Source organism: Colias croceus, chromosome 11, assembly GCF_905220415.1.
Source record: "Colias croceus chromosome 11, ilColCroc2.1".
NCBI lineage: Eukaryota > Metazoa > Arthropoda > Insecta > Lepidoptera > Pieridae > Colias > Colias croceus.
The window spans coordinates 3958584-3981469 of NC_059547.1; the positions used below are offsets into that span (position 1 = coordinate 3958584).

Here is a 22886-nt window from a genome sequence, read left to right on the forward strand (position 1 = left end):
TTTATCGGGCGTTAGATGGGGTGCTCACCCCTTCTCTCAAAAACTACTCTATAACGCCATAGTACGTAGTCATTTTGACTATGCTTCCTTCCTTTTGGAACCGATGAATAAACGCGGTATTCAGTGTTGGGACAAGATTCAAAGTAAGTCTCTGAGGATTGTTCTTGGCGCTATGAAGTCTACGGCTATTAATGCTTTACAGATTGAATGCGGGGAGCCTCCGTTATCTCTTAGAAGACAATTCCTATGTGACAGGTTTATGAGTAAGCTCACCCAATTTTCCTCCCATCCCCTTATAAATAAATTATTTTCTTTACTCCAATTAGCCAATGGTAATAACTCAGCGTACCCACTTTTAATCTCCTTTATAAATATAATTTCAATTCCTTATAAACTATATCAATCTCCCATTAACCCCCTCTTTTCCAATCCCTTTGAATCACTTGTCTACCGTCCTAACATTACATTTTGTAACATCCAAAAGAAGTCTCCAGATGCTTATCATTCCTTCCAGGCTATTGTGGCTCGTAATTGGGAAGGTTGGACACATATTTACACAGACGCCTCCAAGATTTCTGATAAAGAGAATGTTGGTATAGCTGTGTGGATCCCGAAATTTTCAGTCATGTTGTGCCGCAAATGTCCCCCTATTACATCAAATTTTGTTGGCGAAGCTTTGGCCCTACTCGAAGCGGTAACATATGCGATAAATCACAATCTTAATAAATCTATAATATTTTCAGATTCCAAAAGTTGTTTACAGTGCATTCTTTCAAATCAATTTCGTATAAAAACAAAATATCCCGTTATCCTGCAGATCAGGAAATCTCTTTGGGAGTGTAAACTTAAAGGTATGGAAATAACTCTTGCATGGATTCCTGGACATAGTGGAATTCCGGGAAATGAGTCAGCTGACTGGGGTGCTAAATCTGCTATGCGCATTTCGTCCGAGTCTCATGATCTTGTTTACTCGCATGACCTTTCTCTCCTCGCTAAGACCAGATTAATGTTCGCCTGGGAAAAGTCTTGGGCTTCTACAAGATTTCAGAAGGGAAAGTTTTACTCAAACATTCAGAATGACATCCCTGCTAAACCTTGGTTTTTCAAATACAAGGACATCAATAAAAACGTCACATCTTGTATTAGCCGCTTGCGATTGGGCCATGCTTGTACTCCCGTCCATTTAGCAAAAATTAGGGTAAGGGATAACTCTCTCTGTGAGTGCGGAATAGACGAGGGAAATTTAGAACACATTTTCTTCAACTGTCCTAAAAACTCCTCTTTATACGACATCCTTCCCCCTACTATCCCCCGTCCTACCAACATGAATATTCTCCTTTCACTGACCTTTAGTCCTTTTGTGTATGTCTTATCCAAATTTATTAAAAATAATAATATTAAACTATAATTTTTCTTTCCCTTTTTTCCCTTGATTACATAATTAGTCCTATCTAGTGTTTGTCTATATTTACTAATACATATATTAACTTGGTGTTGGATAATTTATATATTGTGTTGTTTTTTATGTTTGTTGTAGATATCATCTGCGCTTGATTTGAAACTGTTGGATCTAATTTGAACTTTTTGGACGTGAACAAACCCATTCACTACAGGACATTGGCAAAATTGTGGCAACGCAGTACTGCCATAAACTAAAATATTGAATTGAATTGAGAATTTGTGAATTGTGATTTGTGATATTGTGATTGTCTGAAATCATTTGCGATCTTTTTGCGATGTAGGTATTCAAACATTAAATAATGAAAAACTGATTTATATTTTATTTTAAATCATTAATGTTGTTGTAAAAAGGCATTCCTACTAAAATTAGAAGTTTATTTTTTAAATAACGATGGGTGGATTATTTACTAAAAATAAGAAACCAGTCAGCAGAGTAACTGAACAAGATAAGGCAATTCTTCAGTTAAAACAACAAAGGGATAAATTAAAACAGTATCAGAAGAAAATTGAACTGAATTTAGAAAGGGACCGACAGTTAGCTAAAAAACTTCTTGCTGAGGATAAGCGTGAGAGAGCAAAATTACTTCTAAGAAAGAAAAAATACCAGGAAAACCTATTGCAAAGTACTGATGCACAACTTGAAAAGTTAGAGCAACTGACTCATGATTTAGAATTTGCGGAAATTGAAGTACAGGTATGTTGTTTTCACTATCATGGTACCTTTATTGTGTGTACCATCAAAGACCAATAATTAATCAAAGTTTAAAAACATACAATTTACAATATTGTTTATTTTTATTTATGTAGTTATTTTTGTATGTTGTCTGTTTATTCAGGTACTTGATGGCTTGAAGAATGGTAATGCAGCTTTGAAGAACATTCATGATATATTAAATATTGATGAAATAGAAAAAATAATGGATGAAACCCGAGAAGGTATTGAGAAACAAAGAGAAATTGATGATCTTATATCTGGACAACTTACTGAAGAAGATGATGAAGCAATTGAAAATGAGCTTGAAGAGATTTTGGATGTTAGAAAAGAACTTCCCGAAGTTCCGAAAGATGAACTTCCGGAATCTGAAGAAGCTGTACCAGAAAAACCTCAAAGGGCAAAAGCTGGTCAGAAAAGAATTGCCTTGGAAGCCTAAACAAATTTTTATTATTTATATTTTAAAAATGTATATGCATGTATATAAATAATATTGTATTTAAAGCTTTAAGTGAAATATAATATTTTGTTATGAATTAAGTTATGGTGTTGGTTATTTATTAATTTTAATTTTGACACTAACTATTGAATGGATGGGTGATTTGCAATGCTACCTTGTTCAGTACTTGATCTGTGGTCAAGCGGTGCATTCATTTTGCACTTATTTGTCTCATTTCACTAACATTTTCCTCATTTTCCTCAAACATGATTCTTGTAAAGAAGTTTCAGTTTCTGGCCGAAACTTAAACTTTATTACCTACCTCCTCTTTAGATAGGTCACATATTGTTTTCACACATTCTGTTGATTGTCTGAAAGAGCTTACATGTAACTTGTAAGTAACAAGGCCCTCCTTCTGTGTATATGAGGTTTTGTATATTAATATGAGGTTAATGTATCTATTGTTATAAATAAAATACATAATATTTTCTTTCATATTTTAATCTCATTCATATCAAATTACTGAATATAATTTAATGATTTAGTACACACTATAGTGCCTAACAGTTTAAAAATCTATATTAAAATATAAACAGCGTGGCACCATTGAAGATAATATTGTGTGCGTTACCCAGGCAAAATGTTTTGCTTTAGAGAGATGAGACTTAAACAAATAATTAGTGTATCATGAGGAGCAATTTGTTTACTAATAGCAAAATTTGTTTGAATTGTAGTTTTTAAGTTATTTAAGAAAAACAAATTTTGCTGGAGTAACGTTTGAAACGTTACCCAGGCAAAATCGTCTTTCAAAAATTAGTTTCAGCACGGAACCAAATACATGAATAGATAGCTTTTGTTGAGTAGTAAATGTTTATAAATAGCAAAATTTGTGTGTGGTATAGTTCTTTAGTTATTTAAGATTTTGCTGCGGTAACGTTTTGGGATTTCCCAGATCTCGAAAACTGCTCAACGCAGAAGTTTGAAAAAAATACCAATAAAAGACCTTAATTTGTTTAAATTTGTTTAATCATTAGTTTTTGATTTGGTTGACGTAAACCAATGTAATTAAATGGTTTCAAAAATCAGAAGAAGCGGGTTTACATGTAAACCAATACACTTATAACCAAATAAACAGCTGTAAAAAATACCCGTGGTTCGACGCTTGTTTACAGCAGACATTTTAGATTTCATACTTTACACGTTAAGAAGATAAAAACAAATTTGATTTATTTTAGACTGGTCGTACTTTAGCGATCAAATACGCAGTTCCCATAACATTAAGAAACATGGCATACTTTAAACAAATTAAAATGATTCATGAAAATTCTTTCCTGTTAATTTCAGCCTTGAATTACGGCTCTAATGAAAGTTATCTCAAAAACAAGAATATGTCAGCAATTCTCTAATAAGCCGACCAAATTGAAAAGGTCACGTAAAAGCGACTGCACCGTACGTACGGGTAATCTTCGCAAATTAGCAGCTTGGTAACCGATGTTTTGTACAGTTAAGCAGAAAAACGTTATTCGTGAAGCCGATTTTTTAATATTTTTTAAGTGCAGTACCATATTACACAATTTTTACTAGTTAATAAAAGTGTAATATCATAGTGTATAATTTATAGTGTGATTTAAAACAATACAAACATATATACATGTAGCTATATTTTTAGTACTTAATTTGTTGTTTCTGTTAAACCAAATGTTTTATTTTGATACCACAACGCAAAGCCACGCTAAAAACGTTTTAACGTTCTTGATGCTAGTCAGAGCAGCGCGCATCGCTGTGTGCAATGCAACGCAACAGCTATATGCCTTGTCTTACTTACTCTTTAGCTGTGAGTAGTTGAGTACGCTCTATCTATGGGTACGCTAGCTCCGACCGAACCAATGAAACAATCAGTCGTGAACCAAGTGTTTTGGAGAGAAGTGCTTGTGGTTTATGTGTGTGTGTACGACGACGTCTTTGAACGATGTGAGTATTAAATGTTGAGTGATATTAGTAGTTATTAATGATAAAAACTGTACTGTTTCCTATATTTTTAAATAGGTACATAAGTGTAAAAGTTGTTTATTTTTTATATAATTGTTGGAAGATTTTTATTATATTGTTGTTTTCTCATTTAAAAGTTTTGTGATTATATACATTTTTTATAGAATATGCTCGAAACCGTCCCTCGCATAAGGGCAAGAAATATAGGCAAGCCGATAATACATATTTTGTAAAAAAAAACATTAAATGTGCTTTGCACATTACACACACAACGCCGACTCAATTCCAACTCAAGTCACACTGTGGTATTGAAATATGAGCTTTATGTCGTGTTCCTTAGAGTGGATATTTCAACATTAAGTTAAAAGAAGGTTACGACGCTTTGACAATGATTGGTTCACGGGTTATCCACCTGTGGCAGTCACATGTAATGTTAAAATATTCACTCTAAGTAACACGTAACAAAACTCAAAAATGTTGATGCTAAGGCAAAGCAATACATATAATTTGTATGAGACTGATTTTTTAAATAAAAATAATGAATCTTAACCATTTTATTATTTTAACTAACCTGACCAGAAAACTTTTGTATTCAACTGTACTAACAAAACATCTATATTATCCTGTTCATTTCAGATGGTTGCGCTTATGTATGGTGCGGTCGCTTTTATGTGACCTTTTCAATTTGGTCGGCTCATTAGAGAATTGCTGACATAATCTTGTTTTTGAGATAACTTTCATTAGAGCCGTAATTCAAAGCTGCAATTAACAGGAAGGAATTTTCAGGAATCATTTTAATTTGTTTAAAGTATGCCATGTTTCTTAATGTTATGGGAACTGCGTATTTGATCGCTAAAGTACGACCAGTCTAAAATAAATCAAATTTGTTTTTATCTTCTTAATGTGTAAAGTATGAAATCTAATATTTCTGATGTAAACAAGCGTCGAACCACGGGTATTTTTTACAGCTGTTTATTTGGTTATAAGTGTATTGGTTTACATGTAAACCCGCTTCTTCTGATTTTTGAAACCATTTAATTACATTGGTTTACGTCAACCAAATCAAAAACTAATGATTAAACAAATTTAAACAAATTGAGGTCTTTTATTGGTATTTTTTTCAAACTTCTGCGTTGAGCCGTTTTCGAGATCTGGGAAATCCCAAAACGTTACCGCAGCAAAATCTTAAATAACTAAAGAACTATACCACACACAAATTTTGCTATTTATAAACATTTAATACGCAACAAAAGCTATCTATTCATGTATTTGGTTCCGTGCTGAAACTAATTTTTGAAAGACGATTTTGCCTGGGTAACGTTTCAAACGTTACTCCAGCAAAATTTGTTTTTCTTAAATAACTTAAAAACTACAATTCAAACAAATTTTGCTATTAGTAAACAAATTGCTCCTCATGATACACTAATTATTTGTTTAAGTCTCATCTCTCTAAAGCAAAACATTTTGCCTGGGTAACGCACACGATAATATTCATCGCTTTCTTTTGAAACAAATATTATCTCAATGATTCATCGCACCTTATATGAAAGGAAATCATAGAGTACATGACGATTCTGAATCGTTAATCCTATTACTTTACATAACATAAGGTTTAAAACTCAGCCAAATAACACGGAGATATAATATTTTATTACAACTTACGTCTCTATCATGATCATAAATTACTTCTAAATATTTACATATACATACAAGTCCTTTAAGCTGATAAAAAGAATGAAGTGATTATAACACCACTTTCACTTGGCGCGTCGACTAAGCTATGCAAACTAGCCGCCCGTAAATTGTAAAATAATTGTAATTAAGAACTACATTGTTATCACACATTGTACTGTACAAGAATGGCAAACATGTTCAACTTAATATGTCAAGATGTCCATATAAATATTGTTTTCGTATTTTAGAATCAACATTGCTTCATGTGGTCCCATGGTGTTAGCCAATATAAATTTTTGAATACAACCACCGTGTTAAAAAAAATATATTTAAAAAATGGAAAAAAATCTCCATTGTGAATATTGTTAGTACATGATCAAAAAAGGAATGTACATTTATGATATTATATAAAAAGGAGAGGACATCTTTAACATGAAATACCACAGCAATTAAAACAGATAATACTAGAATGGGTTCATTTTATATGATTAAAAAAATATAACCTGGTAACCCGTGACTATATATGTACCACCAGACTAAATGGTGCTGGATCTGAATTATATAATCATATAAGATTAAAAAAAAAAACCTTTTTTAAATCACAATTATATCTATACATAGATTTAAGTAAAATGGGACTTGAAATTATATCACAAGAACATTAATGTTCATCAACATTTAACAAGAATTTTTAAGCCAATGTAGCAAAAAATGGCAAATTCCATAATTACGAAAAATATTTTTTTTTATTGAAATGATCATATTTTTTACATTTAATATAATTATAAAAATTTAATACATGATAAGTATGTACATTAAAAGGAACTGTACAAAGACTTCACAATACAATACGATATTGCATTCAGCTTTTTATAATAAACTGCACAATTCTTGATATTGATCTTGATTTTCTTGATTTGTGATCCACTTATGCTGTCCAAGTCACATCACATTTTATTGTCCAATTTCACTGTTGATATTTTGTTACTTCACTTAAAATTAATGGGAGTTGACTAAAGCAATATGAAGTGTAATAGTATTTTGCATTTTGATAGTTCAGTTTAACACTGCATTCTAAAAACAGGATACTACTCAGTAAAATGTCTATAGATTCTATTGGAAGATCATTTACTCGCTCGGTGATTTATTGCTGTGCGGAACTAGATTTCCATTGACAAGTTGGAGGCGCGAGTTGATGGTAACCATAGCAACGAGGGAAGCGCTCCGATTGGCTCATCGATTGAATCCGCAGCGCCATCTTGTTTCAATGTCAACTGTGGAGAGGAACTTGTACACATGGTCGTATCACGTCAGCACGCTCCATTTAAAAATTTGGGGGCGCGAGACGATGGTAACCATAGCAACTAGGGAAGTGCTCCGATTGGCTCATCATTTGCATCCGTAGCGCCTTCTTGTTTCAGTGTCAACTATACACAGGATCTTGCAGACATGGCCGTCATCACGTCGGCATAAATAGCAGCAGTTCGTTCTGACCCGTCGGTCAGTCGATTTCCTCCTGCTAGTAGTTCACGGTGACCGGGTGGTGCGCTATCGCAGCGCCGGCGTGGTGCTGTGTTGCAGTAAAAGTGCCAGCAGTGACGTTGGTTGCGCTTGTTGCTGCTGTTGATTGCACTTGCTGAAAACATTTTCCTACTGATATTATAAATGCGTATGAGCGCAAGGGTGGTGGTTTATACAGTTCGATTCAGACGTAATGGCGGTTCGGAAGTTAGCTGCGAATGCATGTGCGTGCAGATCCGTCCCTTAACGTCCATCTCGCTGATATCTAAAATTGTTTTCTGCGCATCAGATTTTTCGATGTTCCAAGCCGCCATTAACATTGAATCTTACTGTACGAATCATTGAAATAAAAGAGATAGCGGCCAAGACAGAATAGCCGAAAAATTCATGATGACTAAAAATGTTGAATCATAGTTTATAGAAAACAAAATTTTGATAAAATTTACAGGACATCATTTATCATCATACAAAATTAAAGCTCACCTGTGTTGTAATTTGCATCACAGTGTTGGTTTGAGCTTGAGTAGCCGTATTTTCAGTTGATCTGCTTTCCGATGATGCTCTAGAGAAAATGAAGGTTGTTAATTGTTATATTTAAAACAAAATCTAAATAGGTTTTTTTTCGACTTGTCTTACAAATATTCTTCCTGTTGAAATAATATTTTCATAAGTAAGTCATGAACTGGAGACAAATATTTCTTGTAATTTTGTCATAGATTAAAATATTGTTAAAAATCACATACCTTATATCAGGCTTTCTATCCACGTCGAGTGGGTCTTTACCATCACATTTATTGCACTCATTTGTACAGTCTTCGATTTCTACTGGAGGTTCAGCTGTTGCATTATTTTCTGCTGTGGCGGCGTGCGACCGACGATGTGTTACTAAGTGTGCTAAAATTATAACGTATATTTATCAATTTATTTTTAAAGGTATAAAACAATCAAAAACCTATATAATTTCCAAAGTCTTACATTTACACATAAAATCCTTTGAACAAACTTCACATTTGAATACTTTAGAATTTGCTCCTTTATTATGTGATCGCTCATGGAAGAGGAGGTTTCCTTTTAACGGGAATGATTTGCCGCATTCTCCACAGCTATATGGTCGCTCGCCACAACTGTGAGACCTATGAAACAATGTTTAATTAGATTTCAAGCAACTATTAAAAATTTACAGGGTTAACAAGAGTCTTTAAATGAAACATTATTGTACTGTGCAAATTTTTCATAATACTTAAATTAGAAAAATTACAAAACCTCTTGTTAAATAATTTAACAACATCAACATCAACGCTCAAATATAACAAAAGTTACAATATAGATTTTCATATGGAAAAATTTAAAGTAATATTTATGTACATTACCTCATATGCGTGACGAGGTGTTCCTTCCTCGTGAAGGGTTTAGAGCAAATCTTGCAAGCGTGCGACGAGTCTCCGGTGTGCTGCTTCATGTGATTCGTGAGATGCTCTTTGCGCGTAAACGTCTTTTTGCAGAACTGACACCAGTGTGGTGATTCGCCAGTGTGTATTCTGTGCGAAAATTAGTATACATATATCTACACTAATATTATAAAGAGGAAAACTTTGTTTGTTTGATTGTAATGAATAGGCTCATAAACTACTGGACCGATTTTAAAAATTCTTTCACCATTCGAAAGCTACATTATCCACAAGTAATATAGGATATGTTTTATCCCGGAAATTCCACGGGAACGGGAACTATGCGAGTTTTTCTTTGAAACCGCGGGCGGAGCCGCCGGCGGAAAGCTAGTAATTTTATAAACCAGTATTATGTTTTGGATAGACGAAAAATTACTTCAATACAAACTTTCTATTGCCACGTCTTTATTTGAGATATACTAAAATACATCTGTGGTAGTTTGACGAAATTCTCAATAGGCTAAAACTGTTTAGATGGCCATAATTTTGAGTCTATCTAGCATTATAAATATATATTTGAAACCATGTAAAAAAAATTATAACATGCTCCTTACATCTCTCATAATTCAAATAGTAGTGACAAATATGTAAACTTGCGCTTGACACAAAATACATAAAAAAAAGTTTATTCAATATTTTTATTACTCACCGAACGTGATTGGTCAGATGCTCCTTCCTCGAGAAGGTTTTGGTGCAGAAGGGGCACTTGTGCGGCGTCTCGCCCGTGTGCAGGTGCATGTGGTTCGTGAGGTGCTCCTTGCGCGAGAACGACTTCACGCAGTACGTGCACTTGAACGGCGTCTCGCCCGTGTGTTGTCTGAAACAATGTTTGCAATTTATAGATATTTTTTTTTTTTTTTTTTGTTCCTTCAGTTACTGCAATCTGTCTCCTTGGGGGACATTCAGCAGTATGCTGGTTGGTGCTTATAATGCTGGCGCGCACGGCATGTAACCTGTGTCACATCCTTATTGTTACAACAGTAACTATATTTACTGCGATTGTATGAGGTCTTGAGGTATTTTACGCTTTAAGCGTCGCGCATTGGTCTGATTTGACATAAGTGACCGGGCCAGTGAATTTGGGTGTTGTTCTATACGCTCTTTGTACGCTCTAGTATAGCGTACAATTTCTTGTTTTACAGTGGGCATGCGTAGGTCGCGATGTAATAGATCGTTAGGCACGAACCAGGGTGCATTGGTTATCATGCGGAGTGTTTTATTTTGAAACCTTTGTATGATCTCGATGTTTGAATGGGAGGCAGTTCCCCACAGTTGTATGCCATATGTCCAGATGGGCTTGAGTATAGCTTTGTATAAAAGCATTTTATTTTCTAGGGACAGTTGCGACTTTCGTCCAATCAGCCAGAAAAGTTTGCGCGTTTGGATGCCAAGTTGTTTCCTCTTGGTGAAGATATGTTTTTTCCAGGTAAGCCTTTTGTCCAAGTGCAGCCCAAGGTATCTCACATGATCTGCCTGGGGGATAGCAATGTTGTTCAGCGTGACTGGAGGGCAAGAGTCTCTTCGTAAGGTAAATGTTACGTTTACTGACTTTGTTTCATTCGCTTTTATCCGCCACTTTTTAAGCCAGAGGGATATCTCATTTAGGCCTTGTTGGAGTATTTCTGAGGCTATTTTTGGGTTGTTATGTGTAGCTAGTAGAGCGGTATCATCAGCAAAAGTTCCAGTAACCAAAGATTCAGATGTCGGTAGATCCGCAGTGAAAAGAAGGTATAGTATGGGACCAAGTACGCTGCCTTGCGGAACTCCTGCTTTTATAGGGCGAAGATCTGACAGTGCATCTCCTTGTTGTACTATGAAATGACGCTGCTGGAGGAATGATTCTAATATTCTGTAAAGGTAGTCTGGTAGCCCGTTTTTTAGTTTGAATAGCAATCCTTCATGCCACACCCGGTCGAAGGCTTGAGATATATCTAGGAATGCACTGGCGCAGTAGGATTTACTTTCTAATGATTCCATGATATGTTTTGTTAGTCTATGCACTTGGTCGATGGTAGCATGCTTACTGCGAAATCCAAACTGGTGATCGGGAATTAGCTCCTTTTCTTTGAGTATCGGCAGGATGCGTTGCAATAGCAGGGACTCGTATATCTTAGATGGAGTAGGTAGCAGGCTTATGGGCCTATATGATTTTGCTTCCTCAGGTTGTTTCTCTGGCTTCAGCAGCATTATGATTTGTGCGACCTTCCACTCCAAAGGAAAGAAATGCAGTCTTGTCATTGCATTAAATAGTGACGTAAGGAAGATTATGCCAGATTCAGGTAGTTCTTTGAGTATACGATTTGTGATAAGGTCGTATCCTGGGGCCTTATTTGGGTCAGATTTTTTTATAGTCTGGGAAACCTCAGATTTGGTAAATTTAATAGACATATCCTGTGTACCTTTTGGACTGCTTAAGCGGTTAGTAATTTCTGCTGCATCTTCTGGTGTGCCGTCATATGGGTGAGGAGTGAATACATTTGAGAGATGTTCCGAAAAGGTTTTGGCTTTCTCTTCGTCTGTCCGTGCCCATGTACCATCTAATTTTCTTATAGGATGCGATACATTAATGGGCCGTTTTAGTTTCCGGGTGGCTTTCCATAAAGAATAATCCGAGGAAGCAGTAGCATCCAGGCCGGTGAGGTAAATGTGGAAACCATCATTTCTATCTTTCTCCAGAGTGCGCTTTAGTTGTCTGCTAGCGTGATTGAGCTGTTTTTTCGCAATAGGGTCTCTGGTTGTTTGCCAGCGTTTTCGTAGTCTCCTTTTGTTAATTATTTTTTCAAATATATGTTTTGCTACATGGGTATCCTGATTTCTAGATGGTAGAGGTGGGGTCGATGACCAAGCTGCATTTTGCACACACTTGGTGAAGTAAAGCACCGCTTCTGTTATATCCTCCTTCGATTTTAGACGAACTGATTCTTTGAATGCTTGATCTGTGAGCTCCCTGAATAGTGACCAGTCAGTTCTATTGTTATGCAGAACGCATTTCCTGATACATTCTTGAGGGGTTGTACGCAATTCTACAATGATTGGAGAGTGATCGGAAGATAGGTCCCAGCAACTCTCACACGATATGATGTTCTTTGCAATTCCCTGGCTGACACAAAAGTCTATAACGTCTGGGATTTATAGATATGATTTGTTTCTCGTTTAGATGAATTTTTAGGGCAAAAGATCCTGCGGACATTCACCAGCGAGACGGACAGACCAAATCAAAAGAACACCAGCCACTAATAAATAATTGTAGTAAGAGACACCATGAAAAGAGACCGGTGGAGACAAATCATCCATTAGGACCGACAAAAGAAAGATATTAATTATGTTATGTCACATAATTTTCCCATGAACAAAACATAGTTCTAAAATAAATAAATGCTTGATAATTCTTAAAATTGCAATTCCCAGTTATATAATCTACACTACATTTGTTATGCAACTGTACTACACAATAAAACCCACGAAAGCGATCCCGGCAGCGACTCACCTCACGTGGTTGTTGAGGTGCTCCTTGCGCGTGAAGGTCTTGTTGCAGTACGTGCAGGCGTGCGGCGACTCGCCCGTGTGCGTGCGCACGTGCGTTTTAAGGTGTTCCTTCCGCACGAACGCGCGGGGACATAGCGTACACTTGTATGGAGCCTCCCCTGTATGCTGTCTGCACAGAGTACATTCCGATTTGAATAACACACATAACTCATAACAGTCACACCGCTAGCGGAAGCAAAGATAAGCTCGTCTCAAATCGGAATGCACAATGCTGTGCTACTATTAGCATAAAGGAAACTTCACACAAATGCCACTTTTAATTCTTTTTTTTTTTTTTAATTTGTGTGGTGAGTTAGTAGTTACATGCACAAGCTGCCAGGTCTACTTTAAATTTTAATCAAGCAAATACAACACATATAACATTTTGTAGCACAGCATTATGTCGATTATGTGGCGAAATCATAGAAGAAAACACATATACAATTTTATCAACAGAATTAATCATATTTTTATTCCCAATATTCAAATTAGTAAAATTATAATAAGAACTACCCATACACAAAAAAAAACGTAAAAATTAATAACTTAATTTTCCTTATGGGAGAAGCATTCTAAATTCATTGATCTCTGATGTAATATTAGTTAGTGAATCTCTAAATTGCTACTTAATTAAAATAAGAAATACATTTTCTACCAATTATGTATAAAATCTACTACATTCTACTAGCACACAATTTTTCTTACCTTTTTGTGAATGTTAATTAAAATATCTTCGAATATGCGTAGCATTGCGTATAATATCTAGTAACATTTCATAAATCTATTGAATTACCTGATATGATTAGTGAGGTGTTCTTTTCTGGTGAAGGATTTAGCACAGTATGTACACCGGTGCGGGGATTCGCCCGTGTGTTGTCGCACGTGATTCGTCAAGTGCTCTTTGCGCGTAAACGACTTCGTGCAGAAAGAACATTTGTGCGGAGACTCGCCCGTGTGCTGCCGGACGTGGTTCACTACAAAAGGAAAAACAACATTTTTAGATTTTCCAAACAGTGAGTTCATCTTAAAATAACTTTGAATTTTTAGTTTGTACTTTAGTAATTTTTTTTTATTATTTTTTAACTTAATATTCAGTGTTTTGACCTCTACTCAGGTGGGAGACCTGATGTTAATTGTTATGTTTAAAATTTAAATATATATAAAATATTTCTATTACAAGTTTCGTGACACTAGAACAAAAAATCCATCCATATTCTCTCCATTACTTTAACAAATAATTTACATTTCCAAGACAAAACAACATTAAATAAATTAAAATTACCTAAATGATCCTTCCTGGTGAAGGCTTTGGGACAGTAGCCGCACTGGAAGGGCGTCTCGCCCGTGTGCTGACGCACGTGGTTGACGAGGTGTTCGCGGCGCGTGAACGACTTCGAGCAGAAGTTGCAGCGGTGCGGCGACTCGCCCGTGTGCTGGCGCACGTGGTTCAATAGATGCTCCTTGCGCGTAAACGTCTTTGAGCAGAAGTCGCAGCGGTGCGGGGTTTCACCTGTAAAATTAAATCATTGCGTGCTAATGAAATTTTAAAAAGTAAGTTAATATTTTTTCACTAAGATTACTGAGCAAAAAAAACACTTCAAAACTGCTACTAAAACAGCAGCCAATTCTAAATGTAAGAAATCCCAATTTCAGTGTAAATCCAAGCCTGAGCACCGAGGCGTGATAGAACTAAGCGTATTAAGGAAGCGATACTAACCGGAGTGCCACAATATGTGATTGGTGAAGTGTTCCTTTCTCGTGAACGACTTGCCGCACACTTCGCATCGGAACGGCGTGTCGTTAGTATGCGAGCGCATATGGTTCACTAAATGCTCCTTCCTAGTATACTTCTTGCCGCATATTTGACAATGGTGCGGCGTTTCACCTATTCAAGCGGGCAGAAAATAAAATGTTTCATCAATGATGCAACTATGTTTTCAAAAATTTCCGTGCATTTATTTGTTAGTCGCCCTAAACGATGTAAGCGAACTATAGATGCTTGAAATGTAGCTTAACATGACTAGCTTGATATGCGGGACAAATAGTTGAATCATTCAGTAACTTTCTACTTTCTGCACCACTTGCAAATTCCCTGATATAGGTGCAGGCTTGGTTTCACATTTTTCTCTTTATTGAATGTATGATGTGCTATTTTAAAACTTAATACTAAAGCGTTAATAACTTCAAGCAGAAAGAAAGAAACATTTAAATGCTCATAAAAAATAAAAAATGCTGCATGATTGCCTAACATGTTTAAATAAAAATTAATCTTGTAGTATGCAAATGAAGAGATAATTATATTTTACTTTCATTTGTGTTAGTTGCATTAATTGTATTTATTTATTATTTTAAGATAACTTATTTGGACTAATACAATTTGATAATTACAATTCTGTAACATAAATTTAAACAAATCTTATGCCACACTTACCAGTATGCCACATGACGTGGTTCATAAAATGCTCCTTCCTTGTGAAGCTCTTCTTGCAAATTTCGCAGCGATGCGGAGTTTCGCCCGTGTGCTTTCGTACGTGATTCACCATGTGCTCTTTGCGCGTAAATGTTTTTGAACAGTATTGACATCTGTAATAGAGAAAGATATTACATTTATGTAGATGTTAATTCATACTTTTATTAATTTCGAGGGAAAACATACTACACTAAAATAATAATAAATGAATCAATTAAGTGGAATTTACAGAATGGATTTTTGAACACATGAATATAAAATAGGTGAACAAACTACATGTAACATAATATTATCACTAAAACTTTGACTATATTATTATGAACATAATGAGAGAACACAAAGAATATGTGAATAAATTCTAGTAACCTGTAAGGTGTCTCTCCAGTGTGCGTCCGTACATGGTTATCGAGGTGCTCCTTACGCCAGAATGTCTTGTGACATGTGGAGCAAGCATATGGCTTGTCTTGGGAGAGACGTTTCGCTTGTCTCTCGGCAAGGTCGCCAGCTAAAAACATAGATAATTTAGAATAATTACATACAAATGTTGTGTAGTTCTATCTATTGATGTAAGTGTCATAAAATGTTAAGAGTAGATAATTATTAAGCTTTTTAAAAAAATCTTACCTAAATGACATTTGCCATGTTTTGATAGTTCTGTGGGATTGGAGAAGGCATTTCCACATACTTGACATGTGTATGGTTTATTTTCTCCGTGATATCGCCTGTATAAAAGAAATTAAAAAATCATCCATATGAAGTAAAATTTTATGAGTACTTATAAACGTTAGAGTACTTTGTCTCAATTATAAAAACAAAATATTATGATGTATTTACCTGTGAACAATAAGTTGATATCTAAATTGGAATATTTTTCCACAAATATCACAGGAATGATGACCAGGAGAGGCCTCGGCTTCTGACATGGTTGCACTAGTTCCCGCTTCTATCTCCACTTCGTATAATACAGGCTTGAAAACAAAGATTTTTACATAAATATTTTGTGTAATCATAAATGATATTTGAATTTAATGTGTGTTACCTTTTTTTAGAGTATAATGTACATAATAATGCATTTACAGGATATAGAAAAACATATTTACATCAATCACAATAAAATTCATCATTCATTATTTTTTAATTTTAATAACCATTTTTTTTCGTATTCATTTATATAAACAACTTTTTTTACTCACCTTAGACTCTTGCGTTTGTTGCTGCGGTTGCTGCTGTTGCGGTTGTTGCGCCTCCGAGTTGAGTTTCCCGAAAACCTCATGATATGCGAGAAGCTGAGACAAATCCTCAACATTAACTTTGTACATTGCGTGCAAGTCGTGGTCTGACGCCGCTGCAGATATCTTCACCACAGCGCCTTCCATGCCCATTGCACCAACACTCTGTAAACACAGTTTTAGATAGTAATCTAGCTTGATACATAAAAACATTCATACACACATGATAAAACATGTCAATTTTTTTCTTGTAAAAGACAACATACCAAATAATGTCATTTTTCTATGGTTTGGATACTAGTGAAAATACTGGACACAGTTTCTTTGTTCTGACATCACCAGTTAAGTCATACAAGCCTTACCTTCAAATCAATCCCTTTGATATCTTTTATTTCAGTGGGTGCAGCAAACTGCGCCGCCTCAATTTTACCGACATTCTTTTCATCTTTAACCAACAAGGGATCTGCTGCACTTGTTTCTATAGATGTTGTTCCGTCAGGATTTTGTGTGACTAATATATTTGCTGGTTCGCCGGTAGCTTGCTCAATGCGAACCACACTATCTATTACCTGTGATAAACGAAAATTTATAACATTAATGTGGCAATAATTAAAGGTATAGTATAATAAAAAAAAAGAATTGGCAAATGAAACCGTAATAAAACAAGTAGAAGAAATGTAAATTAAATTATTAATTTTTCATTATCTACCACATAATTATATTGAATTAAGGGCTGATTTTTCAATTCTTGGTTAAAACTTATTTGTAGAATAACGTATTAAACTACCATTTATGAAATGTATTCTAATTGCCAGTATTTGACAGTTTACAGGTGACATTTTAATATTATCGTGTAATACTTTATTGGACGGGTAAGTTTTATCCAAGGATAGAAAAATCGGCCCTAAACAAAATATTTATAAGTTTAGGCTATTCAATTATAGTAGAGCCATTTTAATAGGCAACATTTGACAGTTCAACAAAATTCAACAACGTAACCTAGTAACGACGACATAGAATAACATGATATTTCGTTTTGTTAGAACTGCACATTTGCTTAACTTTTTTCAATTACGATTACATATTTATAATAATAATGACCGATACAAGTAATTTTAAGATTTCATTTTACTGATAAACCATCCTAAATATAATAAACAATTTCTGAATTGAAGAACTGACGTCGCTACAATTTTGTGTCAATAAGCCTTTTTTCTTTTTAAATACTAGAGACGTTACTCTAAAAATCGAAATCTGACATCTAGAATCAAATGCATTGATTACTTGTGAATAAAAGTTATCATAAATTAATAAATTCGATTGAGAAATGTTTCAAAACCGTATCGATTAATACACTTTAATCGATGTTTTTAAGCAGGTTACCTCTCTTCGAAGATAAAATTGATAGACGTCAAATGTTGCCTATTAAATTGGCTCGACTTTAATTTACCATTAACTTTACCTCACTACTAGCCCTGTAGATAAAGTGGTTTCTAACAAAAATATATTTAAAACTTCTTACCTCATTGACTCACATTTTTTTTTTGCATTTTGTCACAATATTTTTGTGTAATAAAAATACCAAACTTTTACTATGAGATTGCTTTTAAGCAATAAGGCCGCCTTCTTCTATGTATTTTTGTGTTACTTTTCTTTTAAATTATTTTATTTGGTTTTCTCTTTCTTGTGTATATGTATATGTACAATAAAATATAAATAAAATAAAATATGACCTTATGAGTACAATCTTATACAAACCTGATGATGTCCAACAATCTGTTGCAACTGGTGCACAGTGAGGGTGTGGTCGGTTGGCATCTTGATAGTTTCGTGTAGTTCATCCTTGTCCACAAGCTTGCCGCCCCCTGGCTCCACCACAGTAACAATACCATCTTCGCTTACTGTCAGTTGAATCTATAGAAAAAGAATTGGTAAAATACTAAATATCTCAAAGTTTGTTTTTTGTATAATATGTATAAATAAAAAATACAAGTGTGGATATTTCATTTAAAACTATTAATACAATTATAGCAAATGATATATTATGATGAATATTGAAAATGTTGACTAAGGGCCGATTTTTCAATGCTTGGATAAAACTTATTCGTCGAATAATGTACAAAACTACCATTTTAAAAACGAATTCTAATTGCCCGTATTTGACAGTTTACGTGACATTTTAATATTATCGTGTAATACTTTATTGGACGGATAAGTTTTATCCAAGCATTGAAAAATCGGCCCTGATTGAAATAATGTTACAAATAAAATATAATATTTTCCTGTACATATTGAAACTTGTGACAACTGACAACTGTTAAGTATTTGTAAAATTTACATTAAAAGTGTCAAAGATAAAGATTAAGTAACTTACCTCGCTCACCTAAAGTTTGATGATTGCATAAGAGTGAAAACAGGCATATGATTAGTTAATTTACATGTACATGTGAATTACTCTTATGATGGATGCATGATATTATTGAAGAATTTACTTAAAAGAGTATATATGTAGTTCCTTCCATGAATAGAACATTAAATTAGTACCTATAATATCACTTGATGACTATTTTTTATTAGGTACTATTTATTTTTGAATTTTCGACAGAGTATACAGATTACATTCGTTACATCTAATACAAGTACATGATCTTCTGCACCTCTAATTATAGGAAATTACAGCGTTCAAAATGTTAATTACGATTACAATTCATCAATTTATTAAAAAGTATTACAATTACAAATTTAAAATTACAATTATATTAGTCAAATTATAAAAAAAAATTATATAATAAAAATGTAATGAGCAATTAATTATATACAGAATTCAAATAATTATTATTAAAATTGCAAATTTTATTCAATTACAATTATATTAAAATTAATCACTACAATAAAATAAAAATTATATAGGTTGGTTACATTTAATAAAGGAAAATTTTAAATTTAATTATAATTTAATTAAAAATTATTACATAGATTGTCATGTTTAAAGTAAATAATTCTATATTTACACACCTGTTGGTTGGCATGCTCAGGCCGGGCAGCCATCAACTGTTGTTGAAGTAGGTGTTGCTGCAAAACAATAGGCTAATTGAAATTTTATGACCATTCAAGTTATTTTAAATACCCAAGTATTAATTTTAATAAAATACTAAACATCTAAAGATCTTTAAAAAATCTAAACTTAAATAAGACCAACTTAATATGTACTTGTTGTATAATCTGTGATCTTGTAGTTACACTTGTAATAAAGGTTAGATCAAGCCTTTGTTAAATGGTCTACAAGTATATTATAATTTCGAAATGTGTTTATTGTTTAAACCATGCTATTGACATATAGGATTAAATCAACTAAATACTTCATGCATGATAAAAGGAACTAACTAGACTGACACAGAAATTAAAATAAATTCTATCAAATAATGATTAAAATAAAGTCTCTTATTTTTCCTATAGACAGTATCTCATGCACGTCTAAAACATATGCATTACACAGATGTTCTACCTGCTAGTCTACAGCACATGTTTATCATTCCCGCTAGAATAGGTAGTGGGTTACCACATAATTTACCATATCAATGTTATGGTGTTGAACAAACTCGACCCGATTATTGGGTACCTGCTGGTGAGAAGCCTGCCCTGAACCAACCGACACCTGTGAAGCTCCAGCTGCGGCTTGCTGTGCTGTGAGCTCTTGTTGCTGATTATGTGCCACAAGAGCTTCTAAAAATAAATAAAATATCAATAAATGCATTGAAGCCCCATCCAATCATTATGATTATCAACATTTATAATCACAGATCCAACAATTATTTCTATTGTTGCTCTGTATCTTTGTAAATAAAGTTAGAATTACCATGTCCTTGTCCTGATTGAGTTGTTATTATTTGAGATATGGGAATCTGTTGACCACCAGCAGACACTGTGACCTGTGGCTGGCCTGAGTGATGACCTAATATTATATTAGGATCTCCGTTCAGTATACTAGCATGTGCTTGTCCAAGATCCTAGAATGATTGGATATATTTAATTACACATTTGTAACAGATAATACTTTACTTTCCTAAGAAATGTATAATAAGTATGTACTTATTTATAATAATATAATAATAAATGTTCAATTGAAACTATATTAAGTATAACAATACCAGCACATTAACATAATATTATTTCAAAAGGACTGGCTCATTACACTATTTGTTAATAAAATAATTGGAATCTTTTAACTGATAGTAGAAAAAATGAGTATAATTCTTATACAAAATATTTGAGTAGCTTTTTAGTTTTCTATACAAAAATAAATTTCAAAAAATAATAAAAAAAAATTAAATTAAGTAAGTAGGAAGGTAGGTAGGTATTTTTTTGTAAAAAAAAACTCTTGTATCAACAGTAGTAGATCAAAGGTAAATTAAAGTTGGTTAGTTGAACATGGTGATACAATAAAACAACAAATTGGGAAAACCAATAGGAAACATGATCATTCTATACCTGGACAGGCTTCCCATTTTCAATCCTAGCATTGGCTGGTAGGCCATACACAGAAACTTGTGGTAATGGGCCGGGAAACAGATTTGTAAACACCCAATATTTAGCGACGCTCGACAAAGCTACATTCACAGCTGCCGAGTTGACCCGTAGGTCAGTAGCAGATGTAGCAGGAGTAAGATTACTCTGTTGCTGCTGTTGAGCAGACTGAACTCTTTGATTTTGGGACTGTAAACAAGTTATATGTTTGATAAAAACATCACATTAATGGCTTTAATCACAACAAAAAAGAATATTCAAACCTCTGTATTGCCTGGGGGCTGGCCGCCACCCGCGTTGATACTATGGTGGTCCTGGTTCATTTTTATTAACTATTTTAAAACCCTTAAAACTATTTATAAGTTTACACACAGTTTTTGATTTCTACGTATCGGCATTGTCATAATTTGACTGTCAACGAAATGGAGGCGCGGGGGACGCGACGGGCCGCCATTATGAAACTTAGCACACAATAACATTTTTCGAACTATCCTTGTAACACAGTTTTATTCGTCACAGTGAGTTATTAGAAATGAAAATTAAATTAATTAGGCACATTGAATCACTATAGATTTTAAAAAGGTATTCATTTATGCGTATCTATTGATTGAAACAAAATTTTCGACATTTTCCAACATAGGTATTCACGACGGATAGGACGAAATACGAACGAAAGTTTGTCATGATCATGTCTGCCAACATAAAGGCAATGCTCTCAATTAAAATTCTTTTTATTTACATATTCTTAATTGTAAAGATAAACTACTCAGTATTTGGTTTTTATTTATAAATTTATTATTAAAATTTAAATGATTTTAATTATGCACCATATTTTGTACATTTTGACATAAAATCACATTTTAACAATTGCTAGATGGCTAGATGTCGCTGTGATCGCTGCCAATGCAAAGTAGGCAACATTAAGAAACTTTAGTTTAAAATCTAATTGAGTCGATACATATCAAACTCCGGTAAGTCCATTCTAACAGAAATGTGGGAATCGAGGTATTTTTAATAACTTAAAAAAACAATATGTTTGGAGCTTTATAATTTATGACGGATATAATATAATACATTAGAATTATTTTTACGAAGAAAAAGAAATGTATTACTTGATGATTATGCCACAAAATTAGATTTAAATCTGGACATACAGGCGTTTGATAAATACCAGCAAAACTTACCGGGTTTTGAAAAACATCGTCTTGGACTTACAGGAATTTGAAAAATCTCTAATGGACTTACAGGGATTTGATAGAACTCAGTTTTGGGACGTACTGAGGTGGTGGAAATAGGTAGATAGTTTGTCGCGTTGTAAGTATAGGACATGAAAATAAAATATGTAAATTAAAAGATACAAATTATTATTATTATTAACCTTTATCATCCCACTGCTGGGCAAAGAGAGGGGTCAATAAATCAAAACGGTTGAAAAAATCTCAGTACGGCCCTGGGCTTCATGGCTGGAAATAACTACTGTGCGTGTGCTGTGCGTCAGTTTCATTTATCTTTTAGCTGTTTTCTGAGCCTTGTCTGTTTTAGCTTTTGGTATTGTTTTTTTCCTTGCTTTGTCTAGAACCACCACCTCTATAGTAAAACTGTTTTCTTCCATCATTTATCAATTAAAACGATTTCTAAGCATTGGTCACACATGTTAGCTTCAACAAAATTGAGAGAAATGGCAGCCATTTTAGTGCCATACTGCGCTGTGATTGGTCGAAATGGACTTACCTGAGTTTGATAAACCACTGTCGATGGACATACCGGAGTTTGAAAAAAAATATTAACTTTAAACCTTATTTTAATAAAGATACGATTGACTTACCTAACTTTGAAAAGTACAGACTGGTTTAGTTTTACAATTCAAAATTGGCGCCATTGTTATCTCAATTTT

At 34.0% G+C, this 22886-nt stretch overlaps 3 protein-coding genes and 1 long non-coding RNA gene across 10 annotated transcripts; 3 read left to right on the forward strand and 1 right to left on the reverse strand.

Moving 5' to 3' along the window:
• Positions 1–338: 338 nt before the first annotated feature.
• LOC123695768 lies at positions 339–1674 on the forward strand. The gene is made up of 2 exons (XM_045641694.1): positions 339–1198; positions 1538–1674. Exons 1-2 carry the CDS (start codon positions 626–628, stop codon positions 1577–1579), a joined length of 615 nt encoding a protein of 204 aa, XP_045497650.1. The 5' UTR covers positions 339–625; the 3' UTR covers positions 1580–1674.
• On the forward strand, positions 1674–2709 carry LOC123695767 (charged multivesicular body protein 6-A). The gene is made up of 2 exons (XM_045641693.1): positions 1674–2155; positions 2298–2709. The coding sequence occupies exons 1-2, from the start codon at positions 1853–1855 to the stop codon at positions 2610–2612; spliced, it is 618 nt and encodes a 205-aa protein (XP_045497649.1). The 5' UTR covers positions 1674–1852; the 3' UTR covers positions 2613–2709.
• An 876-nt stretch (positions 2710–3585) lies between these two features.
• LOC123695769 lies at positions 3586–5696 on the forward strand. The gene is made up of 2 exons (XR_006751970.1): positions 3586–4583; positions 5238–5696. It is a non-coding gene; the product is annotated as an uncharacterized LOC123695769 (long non-coding RNA).
• A 399-nt stretch (positions 5697–6095) lies between these two features.
• On the reverse strand, positions 6096–21661 carry LOC123695766 (zinc finger protein 571-like). Of its 7 annotated transcripts, none has more exons than XM_045641690.1 (22): positions 21256–21661; positions 20957–21181; positions 20325–20475; positions 20088–20188; positions 19484–19540; positions 18227–18382; positions 16831–17037; positions 16433–16633; positions 16074–16207; positions 15864–15961; positions 15606–15744; positions 15201–15352; positions 14487–14654; positions 14052–14279; positions 13563–13743; positions 12732–12899; positions 9894–10061; positions 9167–9334; positions 8772–8929; positions 8540–8690; positions 8280–8358; positions 6096–7911 (listed from the first exon to the last, which is right to left on the reverse strand). In XM_045641690.1, exons 1-22 carry the CDS (start codon positions 21313–21315, stop codon positions 7795–7797), a joined length of 3267 nt encoding a protein of 1088 aa, XP_045497646.1. In that variant the 5' UTR covers positions 21316–21661; the 3' UTR covers positions 6096–7794. The 7 variants fall into 7 exon arrangements, with proteins under 7 accessions (XP_045497646.1, XP_045497642.1, XP_045497645.1 ...); XM_045641686.1 differs by having other exon boundaries at positions 20040–20188; XM_045641689.1 differs by having other exon boundaries at positions 20088–20191.
• Between the last annotated feature and the right edge of the window lie 1225 nt (positions 21662–22886).

Bases quoted from the DNA above. Each gene is read 5' to 3' on its own strand.
- LOC123695768 (XM_045641694.1), top strand. From the start codon at position 626: ATGTTGTGCCGCAAATGTCCCCCTATTACATCAAATTTTGTTGGCGAA. The intron at 1,199-1,537 runs GTAAGGGATAAC...TGTTTGTTGTAG, and splicing joins TCCATTTAGCAAAAATTAGG to ATATCATCTGCGCTTGATTT.
- LOC123695767 (XM_045641693.1), top strand. From the start codon at position 1,853: ATGGGTGGATTATTTACTAAAAATAAGAAACCAGTCAGCAGAGTAACT. The intron at 2,156-2,297 runs GTATGTTGTTTT...CTGTTTATTCAG, and splicing joins TTGCGGAAATTGAAGTACAG to GTACTTGATGGCTTGAAGAA.
- LOC123695766 (XM_045641685.1), bottom strand. From the start codon at position 21,315: ATGAACCAGGACCACCATAGTATCAACGCGGGTGGCGGCCAGCCCCCA. The intron at 20,192-20,324 runs GTAATTCTAACT...ATTTATTTTTAG, and splicing joins TCAATCAGGACAAGGACATG to AAGCTCTTGTGGCACATAAT. The intron at 17,038-18,226 runs GTTTGTATAAGA...CGTTTATCACAG, and splicing joins AGATTGTTGGACATCATCAG to GTAATAGATAGTGTGGTTCG.